General features: G+C 36.4%; 1 protein-coding gene across 3 annotated transcripts in view; it reads right to left on the bottom strand.

Moving 5' to 3' along the window:
* The window catches only part of PHIP (pleckstrin homology domain interacting protein), a 105,862-nt gene continuing 85,597 nt past the window's right edge, over positions 1–20,265 (bottom strand). For 2 of the 3 annotated variants that reach the window (XR_009726269.1, XR_009726270.1), the window contains exons 28-39: positions 17,836–17,947; positions 17,500–17,561; positions 16,485–16,640; positions 14,561–14,681; positions 12,535–12,660; positions 10,279–10,351; positions 9,852–9,902; positions 9,404–9,553; positions 7,614–7,766; positions 6,128–6,291; positions 5,217–5,680; positions 4,957–5,119 (exon numbers count right to left, since the gene is read on the bottom strand). Coding sequence is in view for 1 of the 3 variants with exons in the window: in XM_061358376.1 (XP_061214360.1) it covers positions 2,366–3,009; positions 4,893–5,054; positions 5,400–5,680; positions 6,128–6,291; positions 7,614–7,766; positions 9,404–9,553; positions 9,852–9,902; positions 10,279–10,351; positions 12,535–12,660; positions 14,561–14,681; positions 16,485–16,640; positions 17,500–17,561; positions 17,836–17,947 (2,255 nt within the window). In the remaining 2 variants the exon portion in view is untranslated. Of the gene's footprint in view, positions 3,010–4,892; positions 5,120–5,216; positions 5,681–6,127; positions 6,292–7,613; positions 7,767–9,403; positions 9,554–9,851; positions 9,903–10,278; positions 10,352–12,534; positions 12,661–14,560; positions 14,682–16,484; positions 16,641–17,499; positions 17,562–17,835; positions 17,948–20,265 lie in introns of those variants that run through there. The other variant, XM_061358376.1, reaches the window with a different exon arrangement.

Here is a 20,265-nt window from a genome sequence, read left to right as displayed (position 1 = left end):
TGAATTTTAGATATAATCTATTTGATATATTACAATGCAGATAACATCAGGAAATTACACATTTTCAAATGATTGCCTTCAGTGAGATTTGACAAAATTAACAAGTAGAGTCAGTCAGCTGTGAACTGTGAAGCTGTATTGCAACTGTACAACCATAGCTTGTTATCTTACCACACGTTTTGTGACTCCATTTTAAGTGGATCATAGAGAAATACTTGTCAGACAAAATAAATATCCCAACAAATGAAATGCAAACTAATCCTTGCTCCCCACAGTCAGACCCCGAACAATTCAAAGAGGATCTGGAAAACATTTTAGTCATTCCTTGTAGCTAAATGCATGGTGAACAATGTAAAACTAGGTACGGTGGATAATAATTTGCTGTCCACATTAGCTTGCGTCTATTCCTCTCAGTGTCAAATACCAGTGTTGTTTAAGCTTTTATTTATTTTTTTTGTATGTAATAGAAAATAAAAGAGTGAACAATCAGGCCCCAAATGAATACAGAATCTGTGCAAATTTAAGGTCTTAATTCTGTATGCCCTCCCTGCCAGCTATTGCAGATGATGTTCGTAAAAAGAATTATTTTTCAGCAAGGGTGTACAGAATTGAGGTTTCATTTCAGGTTTATTTTCTTCAACTAAGTTAGGGTCACACATACACACACAGACAAAAAAAACCCTTTCACACTACCCAAGCTTCCAAAGTGATGTATAACCAGGCAATTTTGGTTACATTTTTGTACCATACCGGATCTCAGAAAATATGACTGCTTCTGTATTTGTTTTTTTCCTTAAAACTGGACAATACTTTTTAAGTGATAGAAAATGGTATTAAAGTTTGTTTGCAAAGGTATAAAATAAGTAGATGTACCATAAACAAATAAATAACTGCTTTTCTTTTCCAGAGCAGTACATATAACAATACATTCCCCTAAGTCATATAGTTATCATTTACAATAGACAACTTAATTTTACTAAGGATGCAAGAAATAATAGAATACAAGGCACAATCATTAAATGGAATTTTTCTTTAGGGTGTATGTTGACTTATGTCAGCGTGATATACCATAAAAAGTGCAGAAAAACAATGTGCAATGAGACCACTGTATAAAACATGATTGCATAAAAAGTGATTTGGCCTTTTAACCTTAATAATTGAAAATAACCAATCTTCCCCTTAAAATTAAACTATAAAGTATGACATTTTAAAATTTATTTTCAGTTCTAGTGCTATCTAAAAAATCCTGAAAAAAATTTATACCTGGGTAATATTCTATATGTATGTGTTCATGTATATATTAATATATACACATACACTCTTCTTTGTAGGTCATTTTAGCCTCTTCAGCACGTCTAAAGTTGTAGAAACAACAATCAATCTGGATCAGAAAGTAAACATCTTCATTCCATACCTTTCCTGTAATTTCCTTGAATCCTTTAACCAATTACATGTTTTGTCTAAAACATCTCTGTCAAAGGACCCCACCAGTGCATTATTTTCTACCAAAAGTACCAAAAAGGATACATTTCAGAACAATGTTAACCACTTACTATTTAAAACACACAGCTTTTATCACTGCAAATGGTATGCTCTACTGACACCTGGAAAGAAAAAAAGGCTCTCCACTGCACTGATTTTCAGTCTTTGGCACAATAAACAGAAATTTAGTGATTGATACAAGAATCAAGGTCTGAAAAATTAGACATTAGTCAAACTTTTTCCAATGTGGATATATATATATATATTTGTGATTACATTTTTGCTATGTTTGGCAGAGCTTGGATAAACCCACAGCCTGTGCTAGGCTTCCTTTGCAGCTGAACATTCCATCCCAACTGAAATTAAGCATTTTTAGATTAGCAAAGTTTGATATTTTTGTATTTAGTATAAATGTAAGTGAATTTACTGCCACTTTTTGCCAAAACCTGCATTCTGAGGCAACTTGACTTTACAATCAAGGTGCACCTTGCTTGGTTAAAAATAGACTTCTGCTTTCAGTTTGCGGCATTACAAGTTCTACCACCTGTTTCTTTATTGGTGTAAGGATACTATGCACTACTTGAGCAGAGTCGCTCTCAACAATGTGCGTCAGCCAGAAATTGCTTTCATTATTCTCAACTGTGAACAAAATGACTGTTGAAATGCATAACCTATCTGGAGGGCAATAAATAGCAAAAGTTTAAAATATATATTTCTTTCAAAGACTGCTCTTTCAGTTCTTTTTTTTTTTTGCTAATTTTTTCTCCTCAAGCCAGAACACACTCTTCCAACCCATAATAGCAGCAGGGAAGCAGAAGTCTGTTCTGCCATTCCTTAACTGTACCTGCTTCATAGCATTCTGAAGTAAAACCCCTGGTAAAAATTACCAACCAATTAAATTAGCTTTTGCTTTTTCAGTCAACTTTCGGACTCTGCCTCTGCTAGACGTTCCAAAAGTTAAGGAGGTGTCCTCAAACAATAGCTGCCTTTGCTCTTCCTCAGAGTCATCTTCATTGTAAAAGGCTGTCCTCCTACCCTGGTTTCTAGTTCTCATGTGAGGTTCAGAATCTTTAAGCTCTTCAGATCCCTCCTCCATAGGCTCATCTATCTTTTTCCTCCTGCTTCTTGTCTGCATTTTAACATTCGCAGGAACTAGGAGGTCCGAGCCTGGCTGATGGGTCTTTATCTTCCTTTTTGGCTTTCTACCCCCACGGCCTTTTTTTTGTAACAAGTCTTCCTTCATATTATTTTCAGAGAGAGAATTGCATGCAGTAGAAGCAGAGGCTTCTTCTGGTACATCCTGTGTGGTCTGGATTGCATTCTGCTCCGCAGCCTTCTGCTGTTCAACAATTTGCAGCTTTTTTGGTTTTCTGCCTCTCTTCTTGTGCACCACCTCACATGTACTGTTATTAGTCTCCACTTTCGGCTTCCGTCCGGGACCTCTTTTAACTGGAGGTTTTGAAGGCTGTCCACTGTGTCCATTTACCTGGATGCTTCCTGATGCCAAAGCATTATTCTTGCAATCTACTGTAAACAAACGAGAGTACGTGTCATGGAACAGATGTGGATTTACATTCACTTGCAAGCTGCCTTAATAAAATTCTTACTAAAATATCTGAATGGATTCGCAGTGATTGACAATCTGCAAAAATCTAAGAAACCCAAAGTAGAGCTCAAATAGCTTCATTCCAGTATACAGCGAGGACTAACTTCTAGCTGGGTTTACCTCAAGGTAGCCTGAAGAAAGAAAACAAACCAAGCCCCTACCCTGAAAAAAAACCCAAAAAAACAAACAAATAAAAAACCTCAGAAAAAACCTGGGGGATGGGGAGGAGAGAAAAGGAAAAGGCTCAAGTGTTCTTGGCTGACACACCACCAGTGGACTAAAACTTGTATTTGGTACCTGCAACAACGGTAAGCTGCTCAAGAAGCATTGCTGTAAGGATCAAGAATGCTTCCCAGCAGGTCGTTTCTGGAGAATGCTACCTCTTTCAGCTTGAGGTAGGATCCTTCACGGTCAGTTCATTAGGCTAGGGTTATTTCAGCAATAAGCCAGGAAAAGGGTAGAAACACGGGAGACACATACACGCACACATACAAAAGTATGCAAATTGGACAGATTTCTCATGTTTACAGACACGTGGCAGAAGGTATTTGCTTGGAGACTTTCATGGGCTATGAGATTTTCTTAGGTGAGTGGTACCTAACTTCCTTGTGGGGCATGTCACATGACCTATTACAGGTGTTCCGATAGCACAACCCTTGCCTAAAACGAGGCCAGGAATAGATTCATAGCCAGCATGACAGCTCATCCAGTTCTTTGATGGAAACGTTCATGCACAGCTCCTGCTCTGTTCAAATGTCCTCCATCACACACTAAAAGCATAGGCCTCTACTGTCATATGGGTGGTTGTGCAGGAGAGACGGGATCATGTCAACAACGTTCAAGTACCTCTGACATAACCAAACATCCAATCTCATAATGGGTGCATAGTTAGTCACATAATATGCTGAGGCCTTTGTGAGAAAGCTTGCAAGGAATGGACAATTTATCAGACCACAAGCTGCTTTTTCAGAAGCACGTAAGAGTAAGAAAGAAAGGAAAATCCTCAGGGAGAGGAGGACCACAAGGATTAACCCGATTAATTAGGCAGGGCCCAATCTGCAGACCACTGTTTCTTCATCTTCAGAGAAAAGACGCTTAGTGGATCTAGCTGCTTCACAGAAGCTTCACAACAGTTCAAAGCTCCTTCATTAACAGGAGAGATTTTATGACTAAGAGATCTTACTTCAGTCTCCACAGATGCTTTGAGTTTTAAGGTACCCAGACTCAAAAAGACCAAGCATGTTCAGTTAGAAGACTACATAAAACTAGATTCAATCAATCCTGTGCTATAGGACTGATCCACTAAACAGAAGCAGTAAACACTATATAGCTCCATTTTGCTGTGGTAAAAAGTGAAAGAACAAAGTTGCAGCTGTGATAATCTGATTTTATGCTTGTGGTTGTGCAGCGTCATCAAACTCAGCGTTACTGACCCAAACATAAGCCATACAAATTTTACTAGGTAAAAGCCACAGGCTATGGAGTGTGACCCTGCAAAAATCTGCTTTGGAATCTGAGAACTCATAATATGACCCTTGTCATAACTGAAATGAAAGTGCAGATACAAAAATTGGCTAGACAACAGTTATCAAATCATGGAAATGGTGTTAAAGAGTAGTCAAAACTGTGCTGATTTATCAAGAAGGAACTAAGTGTGACTCAGTTGTTCTATCAGACTTCCCTATTCTGCTAAATCATAACGCATACTGATTTCTACACCCACAAATTGTCACAATTAAAGTGCACCACTACAGCCACTACATCAGTAACTAGAAGGGAGAAATGTTCCAAAGAAACTCCATACCTTGTTGATTAACAGTGGCAGATTTTACTTTGCGCTTGACTTGCTTCTCTTTCTCAGGATTTTCTCTTGTGGAGTTATTCCTAGTGTGATGACTGTAATCAGACTGAGAAGGGACTGACACACTATTCTGGTTCTTGGAATGTTTGGTTGAATTCTCCAGTACTAGAAGGACAAAAAGAAAAAAATAAATGTTCTAGTCAAGTAGTTTATATCACATTCATTCTGATCTGCCTCAAAAGGAACCCATGTTCTACTATAAACAAACCATTTTGAATAGTGATCTAGAGGTAAGAAAGCTTCCTGGATAAAACAACACAGAGTAACTTGCTGAGTTTTCCTCTGAAGAACCTCAAAGGCCCTGCATCTTGAAAACAGAACCAGTCTTAACTGAGACAAATACACTGGGTTTCCAAAAAGTAAGTTTTATATTTATAAACATTCACATTTTAAAAGACCCCATCAAAACCCAACAAGAAAACCCTGAAACAGTGAAAAGCCCCAACTTGCCTGACTTTCCTGACCCTGCAGTAATATTAGACTTTGTAATTAAAGGCTTTATTGTTAAAGGCTTTGCTCCTGAAGAAGTAGATGGTTGCTCTGTAACAGCGACTTCTGTTGTTCCCCTATTGCTTCTAGTCCGCACAAGGGATGAGGTTTCAGCTGCTTTTCCATTCATCTGAGGTGGAGCATGTCTCAGTGCTGTTGACCGCACAGGTGCAGAAGACGAAGAGGTGGCAGCAGTTTCTGCCTTCAGCTGAGGTTTTATTAATCTCCTCTTCCTTTCAGGGCTGCAAAAGGAGTAACAATTTGGATCCTGGATGACCACTTTCTTACTCCTACGTCTGAGACTGTGGGAGTAAACCAACCATCTCTGTATAAAGCATGTTCAAAATACGACATTTACTGTGGAAATTCATGTAGTCGTGAGCCTCCAAAGAGTGAATCTTTACAATAAATGCTACAGTTACATGACAAAGCACGATGCCATCACTACCCTAACAATGCTGTTTTACTGTACACGTTTAGCAGTTATTCAAATTTTAAGGACTTACACTAGGATAGCACTAAGTAAAGTTTTAAACTCTTCCACATCATAAGGACTTGCATGTCAAAGCTACCATTCTGCAATAGGGAACAGTAAAGGAACTATTAAGAAAAAAACAATCCACACTAAGTTCTGCTGTACTGTCAAACTGGCACAGCATTTCATGAATACTTTACAGGAATTAACGTACCTGGATGCAACACTACTGGAAACTGAGCTGCTTCTACTTCTTTTTTTCCTTCTTTTCTTTATTGTATTTCTTTTATGAAAGCGTAGGGCAGACTTATAATCCGATAAAATAGAACTTATGTGTTCTTCAAAGAAAGCAGACAGCCGCAAACTCATGCTGTAAATCTAAAAAAGAAAAGCCAATAAACAAGCAAGTTGTATACTTTTCCGAAGCATCACTGTACTTATTTACCACTGAGCAATAGCTACAAAAGTAAACTGACTGATATGGAAATGTTTAAAGGAAATGTACAGTCTGTCCAAACAAATTTACACTAATCCATGAGTAGGTTTAATTATTTTCATGTCTTTGACAAGTGTGTTACAACTGAAGATTACACAAAAGTTAAAATTAGAAAAGCCACCTTTTCAACTGTCCCATTCCATCTGCCTTTCCAGAAAGCATCCCTTTCTAGCTTCAGCGGAAACTACAAAGAATTTTACTGTATCATACCAAGGGTGAAGAATCTGATTTTCGTCTGTATTAAGTTGCATCCTTATATCCTGTATTTGAGCATCAGTCTATTCCTTTGAAACAGGTTCAAGGCATGTATTAGAATTATGTAGGTGCTGATTCTTAGGCAGCCCCGACAGCGAGTGGGAGTGTCTATTACTGACTGAAGAGAGATCAATCACTGATCAGTCCTTCTTGCTAGTCACCTACCTACAAAGGAAATTTGTCCCTAGATTTTAAGACAATGAAGTCCTGATGATTAATTTGCTATTCAGAACAGCCAAACATAAAAGCTGCTAATAATTCCAGTTTAAGTAATGCATGTTACCAGAAGAAAAGCTACACAGAAGCCTTGAACATGTGTACACATTTATAACTTTCACTGCTTACAGTTACTGTACCTACAAGTCAATTTTAGAGAAAAGCATTATTAACTCCACCATTGGCAGGGTATTTCAGTATTAGGAAGAATGTAAACAGCTTTGTTTCCCAGAATTTCTAAGTATTTCATTACAATCTCATCACTGCATACTGATGAACAGCACAGAATTTCGTTATCCCTGCCATTCTCAATACCTGTGTGTTTCAGTCTGGGGCAACCTCCAGAGCAAGGGAGTTTGTGGTTCCATGTGTGTTTTCAAAACCTAGTTTCTTCACAAAAACACCACTTAAATTCCACTATTGTACCTACGCTCATGTTTCTACAGATCTGTCTTTCAATGTGGCTCTCCCTTAGCATCCCCTTTCAAGTATTTATTTTTGAACCATACTTGCAGAGCATCAGAACTTCAGGCATTTAAATAGCACACATTTCTCTAAAACCCAAAACTATACTACTTTCTCAGAAATATTCTCGTTTGAAGGTCAGAAATAATGAAGCTTGTTTTTAAAGTAATATCTCTGTTAACAGTGTCTCTCTTTGGGGGGGGGGGTGTCCAGTAGTTTTCAGATATAAGTATTGTTTCAAACAACAAAAAGAAAGAAAAAGACTTACCCTTGATCTTTTACTTGGTGTATAGGCCTTGGAATTGCTGAAAATAAGTCTCACATCTTTACATAACTCTGTTGGTGACTCATAGTTGCCAGCTTCCAGTGTTTCTCTAACAGTAGAAAAATCCATAGGAGTGTCGATAATATCTCTGTAATCCTGTTAAGAAATAGCAAAGCCATGTATTACAAGCTTTTCATACCCACCACGAGTCTTAATGGAACATTTTCATTAGGATGCATTTGACAAACCTGTTCAAAGCAAATGTCTTCTTTAAACAGATATGGAGGGCAGTTTGCTCCTTCCACTCATACACAATGAAACTCCTCAACAGGATCGAGGACAGAAGTTAACTGATATAAGACTTAATTAATTTTAAAAAAGGATTTACTGAAATACAGAGCTCAAAATTTGCATCCTAAGGGCTGTATGACTGACACACACTCATGAAGATAACTGTGATATAAAAGTGTGACTACAAGCTTTCTGGATGGCTTAACAGCTCAGACTTGGTACTAAGCCTAACATTGTTTTTACAAATTAACTTTAAAATATAAGTCTGGCTATACGAACCTCATCAGAGTTGTAGTACATCCCTACTGAAAACCAGAGCAGTTTCCCAAATGGAGACCTGACAATTTAGGGAAGTAGTATTAGAATAATGAAAACTCCACAGGCTTAAATAGGACTGTGTTCAAGCCAATGACATAACCTTTCCTAGGCTATGGGAGAAACAGAAGAATATCTGTGTGAAAAAAAAGCTTAAATACCAAAACGAAGTAAAAAAGTTAATCCACGAGAGCAAAGAGAACTTGTGTGAGTGCCTCTGAACGTTAAGCAGGTGTGTGACATCAGGAGCAGGGTGTTTCATACTTAAGCCTAAATAAGGTGCTCTCTTCTCTCAGACCACTTAAAGATCTCAAAACACAAAGGACCACTTGTAGTTAGGCCATGGAATAAAGCTTAGTTACTTAAAAAATGACTGTTCCCACTGACCGCAGAAGTGTCAAGACAGACATATCAGTGACGTCTGAAAGAGAAGCATTTCTTTTCTCTAATCGGGAAGATTATAATTTCCCCCATGTTAATCACTTTAGAGTGGTATTTTAAACAAAACCTTCAGATATGCTAGAAGGAAAGCATGCAAACCCTTTGACTTTGTTACCTAAACTAGACTAAAAGGCTAAACCAAATCCAAGGCAACAAGACTTTAATGTTAAAATATTCTGAAGTTACAAACTAGCTCATGGCTATCTGAATCCAGTGCAATCACCCAAGCAGAAAGCAAAACTGGGGAAAGTCATCATTACTACAGTTAATGGCTCACTACAGTTCTTCAGTGGGTACTTTTTCTGAATCAAGCCCAGATGACTGATATGAAAATTAGTTTTTGTACTTCTGGAAACAAAAAATGACTCATGACAACAATGCTCACACACAACAACCAAACACATGTACTTCACATATGACCATTTTTCGCTCAGAAAAGGGAAGACGTCTTAATTGTAAAAGCTGTAACTTACTTAACACGGGCATCCCTGAATACAAACCAGTTTGCAACTAAAGTACAGGAGAGTTTTCTGTAGAAACAGTACAGCAGAAATTTCAATTTCTTTTGCAATGACTTTAAAAACACACTAAACATTAATACAAGGCAACAACCAAGCACTGAAAAAAACTTCTGTCAACAGAGGTGCCTGAAGTTACGAGTTGGAAACATGGTCACAGTTTAAAGAATAGGAACCAACCACCTAACAACTGGATTATAACTAGCCTTCCTGTTCCAAAATACTCACTGGATATTCAAGGAGATCCACTGGTTGTCGAAACGGTTCAGAATCTTCACACTGAAAAATGAGATTCAGCAGCTCCTGGCATTGCTTCTTCCATGACTGAATATCATATGACTGAGCTCTATTACGTAGCCGCCGCTTTGGCTGATGATCCTGAAATGACAATGTTGTCTGGTATATATTAAATAAACTAGCTGTTCTTACACAATCTAATGGAAAAGATACCCTGCAGGATATAAATTCTAACTGATGAATTCATGACATGCAGCAGCACAGACAAAAATGCTTTTGCATTGAACAGATCACTAGAACAACACATCACTTTTAAGTTCAAAGCTTTCCAAAAGCTGACATTAGATGATAATAAAAACACTTTCAGTTTTGCATTCCTTTGTTTAACCAATGCTTGTCTAATTATTTGTAGCACTGTAAATCATGAAATAAGATTTACCTTTCTTTTTCTAGTGGAAGTTCCTGGCACATTTGTATCTTTCTCTTCTTCCTTTGAGCAAGATAATGAGTCGCATAAAAAGGTTAAAAAAATATAAGCATGTATGAGTAGGTGAATTCTTTTATACTTCATTTATAATTTGATTTTTTATAGTTCTATCCCTGTCCCTCTGGGAAGCATTTCATGTGACTGCCAGTTTTGAGAACCTCTCAAAATTCTCCAGCAAGCTGCTAAAGCATTAAAGGAGAGGAGCCTGAATTTTTACCCAGTTTCCCACCTGACAAACAAGAAACATTTAATTGACAGAGAAGTACACCCCACTCCCTGACAGCGACTGAAATTGGTACTTTTGTACCCAGCAGGACAGAGACAGCAGTCCTGTTTCTCCAGTTAATCAATGCCAACATCTTAAGACACAACCACTTACCTCCTCAGAGTCAGACAATACTTTCTTCTTCATTGCATTGTATAATGGAATTATGTCATAGCAACTCTGGTCTCTGTGTAAAAAGAAATACATGCTAACATTTATTTTCTATCTACACCTACGGGATCAACTATATTATGCCTATGATAAGAAAAATGTTTACAAAGCCATTCCCAAATGAAACGATAGTGTTTAGTGATGTATGAATACTAAGAGGACTGCAGTAATGAGAAAAGCTTGTCTTCAGCTCAAAAAGCTGTAAAATATTTCTGTACTCTGTAAAATACAGACCATTTAACAGTGTCAATGTTTTAAAATTGAAAGCCGTAATCTTTTACCATGAATGCATTAGCATTAGAAACATCTAACACTATACCACATAAAGGGCTCTGGGGCCCATCTAGCCTTCTAAGAAACAGTACAGAGGATTTAGTGTACGAAAGTGCAATTCAATACATTAGTACCCATAATGCAAGACAGCTGAAATGTAATTTTTATTTGTGTAAGGACTAACACTGTTATTGTATAAACCTGCATAATTAAATCAGCAAAACAAACACTGATTTTCAATTCTTGTATAATGCAGCAAAAGAAAGCCCAAAGGTGTTCTACTATGTAGCCATACAAACCACCGGAAAACCAGGAGTAAATACTCAGCAACTCTACCCTGGAATTGCAATCCATAATACAGGCTACTGTATTTAACTATAATTATCACTAGAAGAGCCTGGGGAGAAGGTGAGAAAAAGATCAAGCAACACCCCCTTCCCTATTTTCTGCTTTTTAAAAGACTTGGGTAATCCAAGGTCTAAGCCTTGGATTCTCAGAGGCATCTAGATAATTCACTCTCATTAGAACCAAGGGATTTGCCTTCCATGGTGGTCTAGGTCTTCTGCTCCAAACTAAAAATACAATTCTGGGCTTTATGCGCATTGTTAGTTCATTTACATGGGTATACTAATAAACACAAGCTATAGGCCATTATTATCATAGAATCATAGAATAGTTTGGGTTGGAAAGGATCTTAAGATTATCAAGTTCCAACCCCCCTGCCATGGGCAGGGACACCTCGCTCTAAACCATATTACCCAAGGCCTCATCCAGCCTGGCCTTGAACACTGCCAGGGATGAAGCATTCACAACCTCCCTGGACAACTTATTCCAGTGCCTCACCACCCTAACAGGAAAGAATTTCCTCCTTATATCCAATCTAATTATTAAGGAAGAATATCCAGATGTTCCACTAATTTAGCTTAGCCAATCAAAAAACACACTTGACAAACCTTGAGCTGCTTAATTAGTCACAAGGAAACCCCCATGTAGGCCGAAAATGTTAAAGAACAAACACAGTAGTAGAGAAGCCCTTTAGAAACACGTGTGTTTCTAATGGTGCATTTCACTGAAACTTGTCAGTTAAGTATTTTTTATTCTCCAGCCAATATCAGAAATCATAAGCACTGAAGATACAAAAAAGTTTGTGTACAGAGTCAAAGTCCTACATTTCCAAATATATAATGCAATTCTAATGCTTCAAGAGCACACAAAATAAAAAATAACAGGATTCAATTTAACACGGAGAAACTAAGTTACTAAAAATACCGTGATTTTTGTCACACTAACGAAGTATCTTCTTGTTTTTACAAGGCAGGAACAGGAGCATTCACAGTGTACAAGCAAATACAAGCAGTGGACACACTCAGTAAGCTCTTCTTACAAACTTCAGGCCCACTGATGTATCAAGTGACTGAGAAATCTGAAATATTTCCCATTCAGTTTTTCTACAGACAATAATAAAACATTTGACAGACAACTACTATCTGTCGACCTCAAAGCTTCCAATTTTTATTTTGCATAACACATTTTCAATCACACTAGAAATTGTAAAGACTTCAGAATTAAATGCCCACGATTACATTAACATAGGAGTTCTAATTTTGAGTTTGAATACTGCCTAACTTACCTCTAAATGTATCTATCACTCCAGGAAGTTAGTCAGACCCATTTTTATCATTTAGCAGAAAGTCTCTTCAAATAAAATGCCACGTCAATCTATGCCAATCAATGTATTACAAAACTTTATGTTGTTTTGCAAACGTAGGCATTCTTTGTCAAGATGAGCTTTATTCTTTTCTGCCCCAACAGCAGACAACAGGCTTATTCAAGCTGCAGTACTATTTCACTTTAAAATTCAGATCTGAAAAGGCTGAATACCTTGGGAAGAGATAGGAACAACAACAGAGCTACTAAGCAACTCACTTTATGAAGTGCAGCAGAAGATCTGTGACAAATTTGGCAGATTTGACAATAGGACTTCCAGGTTCATTAAATGTGCGAGTATTATGTTCTATGTACCGGACTTCCCACATTAATGAAGAAAGGCGCCTGTATATGAGGAGGGAAAAGGGGAGAGGAATTAAAAAAACATGCTTCCAGCAATATATATGAAACAGGAGAAAAAGCCTTACATCCTTCTTCCAATGTATTATCACATTCACCTTTTTGTTTTACACTAGATCAGAAAACATGCACGCTCTGAGATGTTGCCCTATGTGACCAGCAGAAGGCACCTTCCTCAGGTTTCCTGTTCTCATGTTATGTCCTGCAGTAATCTATACAAATGGCTTTGAGAATATACAGCTGACATTCCTTGGGATAATTCAGCTGTGATGCTTCAGCTTTCATACATAACCCAGCCCCTATCACCTCATAAGTCACAGCTGAGGATTACCAAAATAGTAATAAAGAATTTATTAAAAGTATATATTTTTCTGACAGAAAGACAATGGTAAGAGTTTCCTCCCATAGCTCCGATTTAATGATGTAACTATATGATAGCCACATTATGAAAAATGATGCACAAAAGCAAAAATAACTGAAAAAATAGACCCAAATCTAGAAAAAAACCCAAACAAATTAAACATTTGTGATTAAAAAAAAAAATTATATTATTTCAAATTAAAACTCTTACAGCATAGAAGTTACAAATACTAGTATGAAAGTAGAAGGTTATATGTAAAACCTGATGAAAAGCATAAGCACTTAAATGCAATTTAATAATGTTTATGGGTCCAGCATTTAATGCTATGTGATGCCAGTAGTGACTAAGAAAGTTTGTAACTATTCTGTTTGGTTTTGCATTTTTCAAAACCATACACACATGCCAAGACTCCTAGTTCAGAGAAGAGAAAGTGTGTTTTAAGGTAAGCCTCATGAAAAGCTACCAAAGTCACAAGTGATCTGAACAATCCCGCCTTCAGAAGGTGAAGAAAAAAATGTTACTGGAAAGCACAACAAAAGGTGTTGCTTATTACCTAACCAGGCTTTGGCAATAATAGAAACTAACAACAGAGGCTTAACTGAAGAAGGTATGCTGACTGCCAAAAATATCTTACTCTTTTGACAAGAGAAACAAAATACAGCAAAAAAAAAAATCCTCTCCACCTCCAATTGCAAAGTAGTACATTACAGAAGTGAAAGCTCAATTACCTTATAAACATGGAACAATAAATTTGCATTACTGAATTACAACATATTAAAAAAGAGGTGGCTTTTTTTCCTGAAAATTAAAAAGTGATTTTAATTTAGAATTCAATCTGCAGTTAGGATTCAAAATATTATGAATTAGCTTTGAAATTTGGCCCAAACCAAAACACTATCCATGGTTTACTCAAAACAAGTATTAGAAGGACACTGATCTTCAACCCAGAAATATCCCAAGAATGAAAAGAAAGTAATTTAATGGAGCACTCTTCTTCATAGATAATACTTACTGCAAAATAATACAGCACTTTCAATCCCTGGTTAGGAAAACATCAAAACTGTGTCAAAAAGTTAACTTCTGTTGCTGTCTAGCAACTGAGAATTTCAAATCTAGTAATTTGAGAAGCTATTTTCTGTGTAGCTTCTTAAGTGACATTACAAGATTATTTTTTTTAAGCACATTAGGACAAACACACTTGACATGTTTCTAAGATTTTGCTTATTAAAAAACAGGGTTTTGTTTTTTAAATTATAAAGTGGAAACTTAATCCTTCTGACTAAGTTTGAATCTTATTTGCATAAGCAGGAATCTGAATGTCACGTAACACTGAAATACATTTTGGAGAAGAGATGTACAATCCTTTTTAAAGTTTTATAAAAGGAAATCTTACCAAGGATAGAAGATGAGAGAAACAGAAAGCACACACCTGTACCTATCTCTTACTTGGGTATTATAAGACAAAGATCTACCAAAAATATGGTTGGCAGTGTTTCACAGCAGGAACCAAGACTTGGATCTAACCTGTAAAATCTGCTTTCCAGTCTTTGTTTAATGGTACTGAGGTCGGTGGGATATGCCACAACAGTGCAATACATTGGGTAAGCTTGGAGATCCACAGGTGCCACAAATGCAGAAGCAATATCTAGACAGAATGAAAAATAAATAAAAATAAGATATATTCCACAAACGTCCCTTGGCAGCTTCAAGATTCACATCCTCCCACAACATATGCCATTTCTTAATGTCTGAAACACTCTTTCCTTAGTACGTTTATAAAATAGCAACAATAACTACACTCTGAAAATTTGTGACATTCTCCATATAAAAGTGCTTGCTGGTATGTATGCTCTAAGTAGAACCACTGCAGTCACTACCCATTCAGTTGTGCATGAAGCACCAATGCTCCTCAGAGACAATGCAAATGCATGTAAGACACAAACATTTGAAAAGTAGATTTAAATGTATAAATTATATATATATGAAAAGATACAGCTCAGTATTGTTATTTACAGTATAGGGAGATTTCATTTGGTTTGATATTGCCACTCTCCCACCTTCAAAGCAAGCAATGCATTGAATTCTTACCATAAAGTTACAGTACTATTTCAATCTCATTAAGACTGAAAACTACACTCAAAGTAAAACAGAAACACATCTGTCCCTACCTAACAGCAAAGACTTCTAAAACTAATCCATCATAATGCTAGCAGACTGCTGAGCAATTTAAGTCTATGCACCTATACAAACTTGGGTTATTTTATTCTTCCTGTGTTTAGGAGCATCATGGGTGCTTACACACATGCTAACATTTTATACCTCAAGGGAAAATACAATATAAAACCATAAAAAACCTTTAGCGTCTCTCAGGAAAGTCTTTAAGAACAGAAAGTACCTTGCTGCTAAACAGACTGTTCTTCTTCTGAAAGCTGTTTACTCACTCTGAAGAATGTTCTAGCAACTGCTACTTTGTACCGATACATACCACATATGCTACAGTTAAACCCCAAACTAAGCAGCATGCCGTGCAGGGTAATGCAAAACACATAACCATTACTCTTAGACAACAGAGTGAGAACAACTAGAATTTCATTTCCTCACAAGTTTTTTTTTTAATGTAATTCTGTAATTTGGATTACTACACTGTATGGCTATTAACTTCCTTCAAGTACTTAAAAGATCTGTTAAAAAAACAATTATCTGTGACAACTTATACATTTAATTAATGACCGTTGCTAGCCTGGTCATAAACCCAAGACTGCTGACTTAACACAGTTTTCTCATCAGAAAACATACAGAAGACTAATGATTTAGCCCCTATTTCACTGGTGGATCTCAAACCTCTGGCACCTACTTTTGATCATGTAAATGTTGCAGTGATGTGTTAAATGTTTTGTTACCTTTTCAGATGCAGCCTGTAAAGACGAATTGCAACTGTAACGACTAACTTAAAAGCCATTTGCTAGTCAGTTGCATAGAATTAATCAATTACTTTTTCCTCAATATTTTACATAACTATGAGGGAGAAAACAGGAGTTAGAAAAGCCTACTGAAAGGACAATCTACACATTCTCGCTTTAAGCATAAAAGAGTCCCCTGACCGCATCTGCTCGTAATATAGTTAATATTCTGTTCATCATTAAGTTTGCCATTTTAACCCCAAGAAGATTCTGCTAGCCAAAGTAAAAAAAATCTAGGACTTGTTTTTCTCCTGTAAAACCAAAACCCCTAGCCTATTTCAACAGAATAGTTACCTTTGAAAAAAGGAGAAAGTTTAGGTTTTATACCCACTACATGAAAAAATATGTGCAATGCTAAAGTTTTGTTCCAGTTAATCTAGAAGTAAAAGGTGTATTTTATCACATTCATTTTCGTAATTTCAGAGGTACACGTGAGCCTAGTCCAAAAACATAACACAAAAGCATCTCCCATATTATTCAGCCTTTACCTAAAGTCATGAGTTGGTTGATCCCTGCAATAACTCTGTCACACTCCTCATCTCGGGTCCTGGAACCCCATTCTCCATCCAGAGGTTTGTAGAGCAGTGTTCTACGTTCATCATCTGTTAAAGGAACACTAGTTCCCAGTTCTTCTGGAAATACAGCTGGAACGTAGTAAAATGAAAATGAAATAAAATACAAATCTTTGTATCTTGCACAATACATATACCTGCAATTCAAAGATATATAACATCATTTTACTAACCAATGCAAACACATACTACCCAATTTGCTCAAAGACATTTTGGACGCAACTAGTATCCTTTCTGTATATTGCTGTATAACTTAAAAAGAATTATTCATGGTTACTTCTATGCTTACTTATATGAGTGCCAGTATTATCAAACATTTCCTAGAAAACACAAGGAAATAATGTGATTGTACTTTGTTTTTTAACCATCTTTTTATGAAATTTAAAAAAACCCCAAAAAACTAAGTGAGGAAGGAAGAAACACAATATTCTTCCCTGGGAGCAGTGCCCGAGCTCTGCTGTCCACTCTGCAGCACACCTATTTGCCACACGTGCTGGGCCAAATAGGGAGCAAGTCCTCCTGTTAATCAAACTATCACAGAGGCATATGCTGAATCTTCAACACACTGAACATCTGCAGTCATGCTGACAGGTCTCAGAAAAGATGACACAGGGCACCAGTATATCTTTAATCCTCCCTAGCTATACAAAACTGTACCTTTAACTGTATGTCATCTATCACAATTTTTTAACATCTCTATTTCCAACATACACTTTGTCAAAGGATAGCTGTATTTTTCTTTTGCAGTTCATTTATCTTAACCCACTTTCAGTTTAATAATTCCTTTAAGGATGTTCTTGAAACACAACTGGTTTGTGGGCTTTTCCCCTACTCCCCAAGAGAAACAGCATTATTTAAGTAAAATCATACAACATTTTTTTCCTTCTTTAAACACACTCTTTAAGCAATTATGTTATTAATGCACCATTACCATTAGTTGGTATCAGCTCCATGTCCCAAGGGCTCATCTTCTCAGTATCACCATTGTCCCAGCTTAAAAACCAAACAAAACAAACCCCACATTTAAATTATCTACTAATACTGCTTCAACAGTGTAATTATTTAATGTTTGTAAAATAACTATATATATACCACAGACAATGTTAATTATTTAATGTTTGCAGCATAACTATATATACACCACAGAGTATTATAATAAACTGGTACAGTGAGATGCATGACTGAATTTAATGCAAGCAAGTCGTTCAGTCAATCCTTCAAATGAAATAACTAATTAAAATAAAAGATTGATAATAAATTTACTAACCAGACATTGTAGCACTGAAATAAGCTATCAGGATAATCAGGCTGAAGAGGTTCCTGGCTGTCAATTGTTCCAAACCACCACGCATCATCTATCACTGACCTGAAACGATCACCTAGGTGAGAACACAAAACAATTTAATCAATACAAGGAACCTTACACCTCCAAGTAAAAGCAGTTTTTAGATGCCTTTGGCTTGATGTTGAATACAGAAATCCTTCTCAACATTTGCAACATCAACAGGCAAAACATAAGTCACGTTCAGTTAAAATAAAAATTAAAAATTAAATTATTTCTGAAGGCTGCTTTTAAACAAAAATTAAAGTTAATATGGCATTAAAAATTATTAAAAAAAGGGCTATCTACATGGTCTTCATATATGCATTTTTTTTTTCTTTCATATAAATGTAAGACATTTCAATGCTGTAACTTTAAGACTCAAATCTACTTGTCTTAAAACACTACATGTTATCTTAAAGTAACTGAGTACTGCGATGCTTTTGTAGAGGGAATATTTTGAACATTGCTGAGCTCCCTCTCAGTTTCTGAAGTGCTTTTCCAGGTACCCAAATGCAATCCAGAGGTTCATTCTCTTTACTATGCAGGCAATATGACTGATAAAGAATAAAATTTATTAAAGCTTTTCCAAAAGGTTAGCAAAGTAATTTATTGTGATCGAAATGGTTTCACTACTGTAAAGCATTTGCCTAGCTGAGAAAAAAGGTCACAAGTGTTATTAAAAAAATTACACGAGAATCCATGTATTACTCAGCATCAAAAAGCCCATCATTTTCTGTAACGCATATCAGAGAATTTAGAAACATTTTTTAGTGGTGTATTCAGTTCGCTCAATACAAGAACAAATGTAATTTGAAGCGCACGATTCTAAAAACTGCAGTTTTGTGTTTTCACGGCATGGAACATACACACTCTTTCTCAACTGCTGCAGTATTTGTTCTATTCCAACACATCCACGCTCTGCCCAAATGCTTGCTGCAATTGTCTGAATCAGTAAGAAGAAAATATATTCTCAAATTGTTCTTTACTGCATTTTTTTTCATTTAATGGATTGCAAGTAATTCTGTGAGAATTACAAAGCTTCCGTTAATAGTCCTAATTGTGATTGATTGTAAGAGAATACCAGAAATATCTGAAATGGCAAGATCAAAAATATAAGAGGTGATGCTTTATTATAAAGGAATAAATTTTTCTAAAGAGCTCTTAAAGCACAGTCTCCTAACATGTCATTCCCTAGCAATCAGTTTTACAACAAAATGTGTGTAGGTACAACTGCAAGTGTCCTCACGGGGCTAAACATTAAGCAGATGAAAACCACTTAAAGGAGTGTATCCTTGCAGCAGTTCTGATTTTTCAAGAGCCATAGCATTCCTGTGGACAGAACGCTAAACCTGAAAACAATTTGTTTGAAAAAAACCCAGAGAACAATCTCCTGAATCATATTTTTTCCAGTGTCCTTTGTGCTGCTTCATCTATGTGGACAGCACATCAAAAATTCTTACTGGAAGGATTTAGCACAGTTTCCCAGGACTTTTTAATCACCAGATGTCAGCTTGATAAAAATATAAACTGTAGGTTGAACTTAAAGTGGCTGCTATGTAAGAGACACATGCACACTTGTCTAAGACATATAGCTAAAGCTGCACAAATCCTGCCAGAATGTAGCTTTTAACCATGTATTAATCTTGTAGTTAAGCTATAATAAAACAAAGATGTGCAATAAATACAATCTGAGTAGAAATAAGAACCTGTCATTTCTCAAACTTTGTTCTTTCTGAAAGGATGAATATATTAATATACATTTAATATTAAAAAACTCCATAAATACAAATATTCTTCCCTAAACAAAAAAAACCCAAAGCAACCAAAACAAAACAAAAAATATCACCCCCCCCCCCCCCAACCCAAATGATAAAAAAAACCCACCAAAAAACCTAGCAAAACCCCCCACCAAAGCACCCAGGATTGTTATTTGTTAAAGGATCAATGCTTTAATGACTTAAAGTTGAGGCAGAAAATTTAATATCCATCAACTCTCCAAATAGTAGCTATAAAAATATTGATTTGTAGGCTAAGTGCCAGAAATCTCAGAGGAGTAAGGAAGATAGTAACAGTAGTCCTGAGAAGACAAACCAGCAACTGCATGACATGAAAAAAATACCAGTTTGTTGATGAAAAGTGAAAGTTCAGAAGACTTGACCATGTCAGATAAATCTTGGAGATTTCAGATTCACGTGGTTGAAAAGTCAGGAACAGATTCATGTACAGTTCTAAGGCATTTCTCCTTATCTATGACCTACTCTCAAGGAACATTTTTATGCTGTGTTCCACACTGCAACAAAACAGTGCATGATTTGTCCCAGATACATAAGTATACATTAGTAAAATATCTGAGGTGTCAACAAAGAGAGCAGG

Source organism: Neopsephotus bourkii, unplaced genomic scaffold, assembly GCF_033783945.1.
Source record: "Neopsephotus bourkii isolate Nb327-2 ecotype Australia unplaced genomic scaffold, CSIRO-AGI_Nbou_v1 NB_941, whole genome shotgun sequence".
Classification (NCBI taxonomy): Eukaryota; Metazoa; Chordata; class Aves; order Psittaciformes; family Psittacidae; genus Neopsephotus; species Neopsephotus bourkii.
The sequence above is the reverse complement of the archived record's forward strand: the minus strand, read 5'-3'. Positions and strand labels throughout refer to the sequence as shown.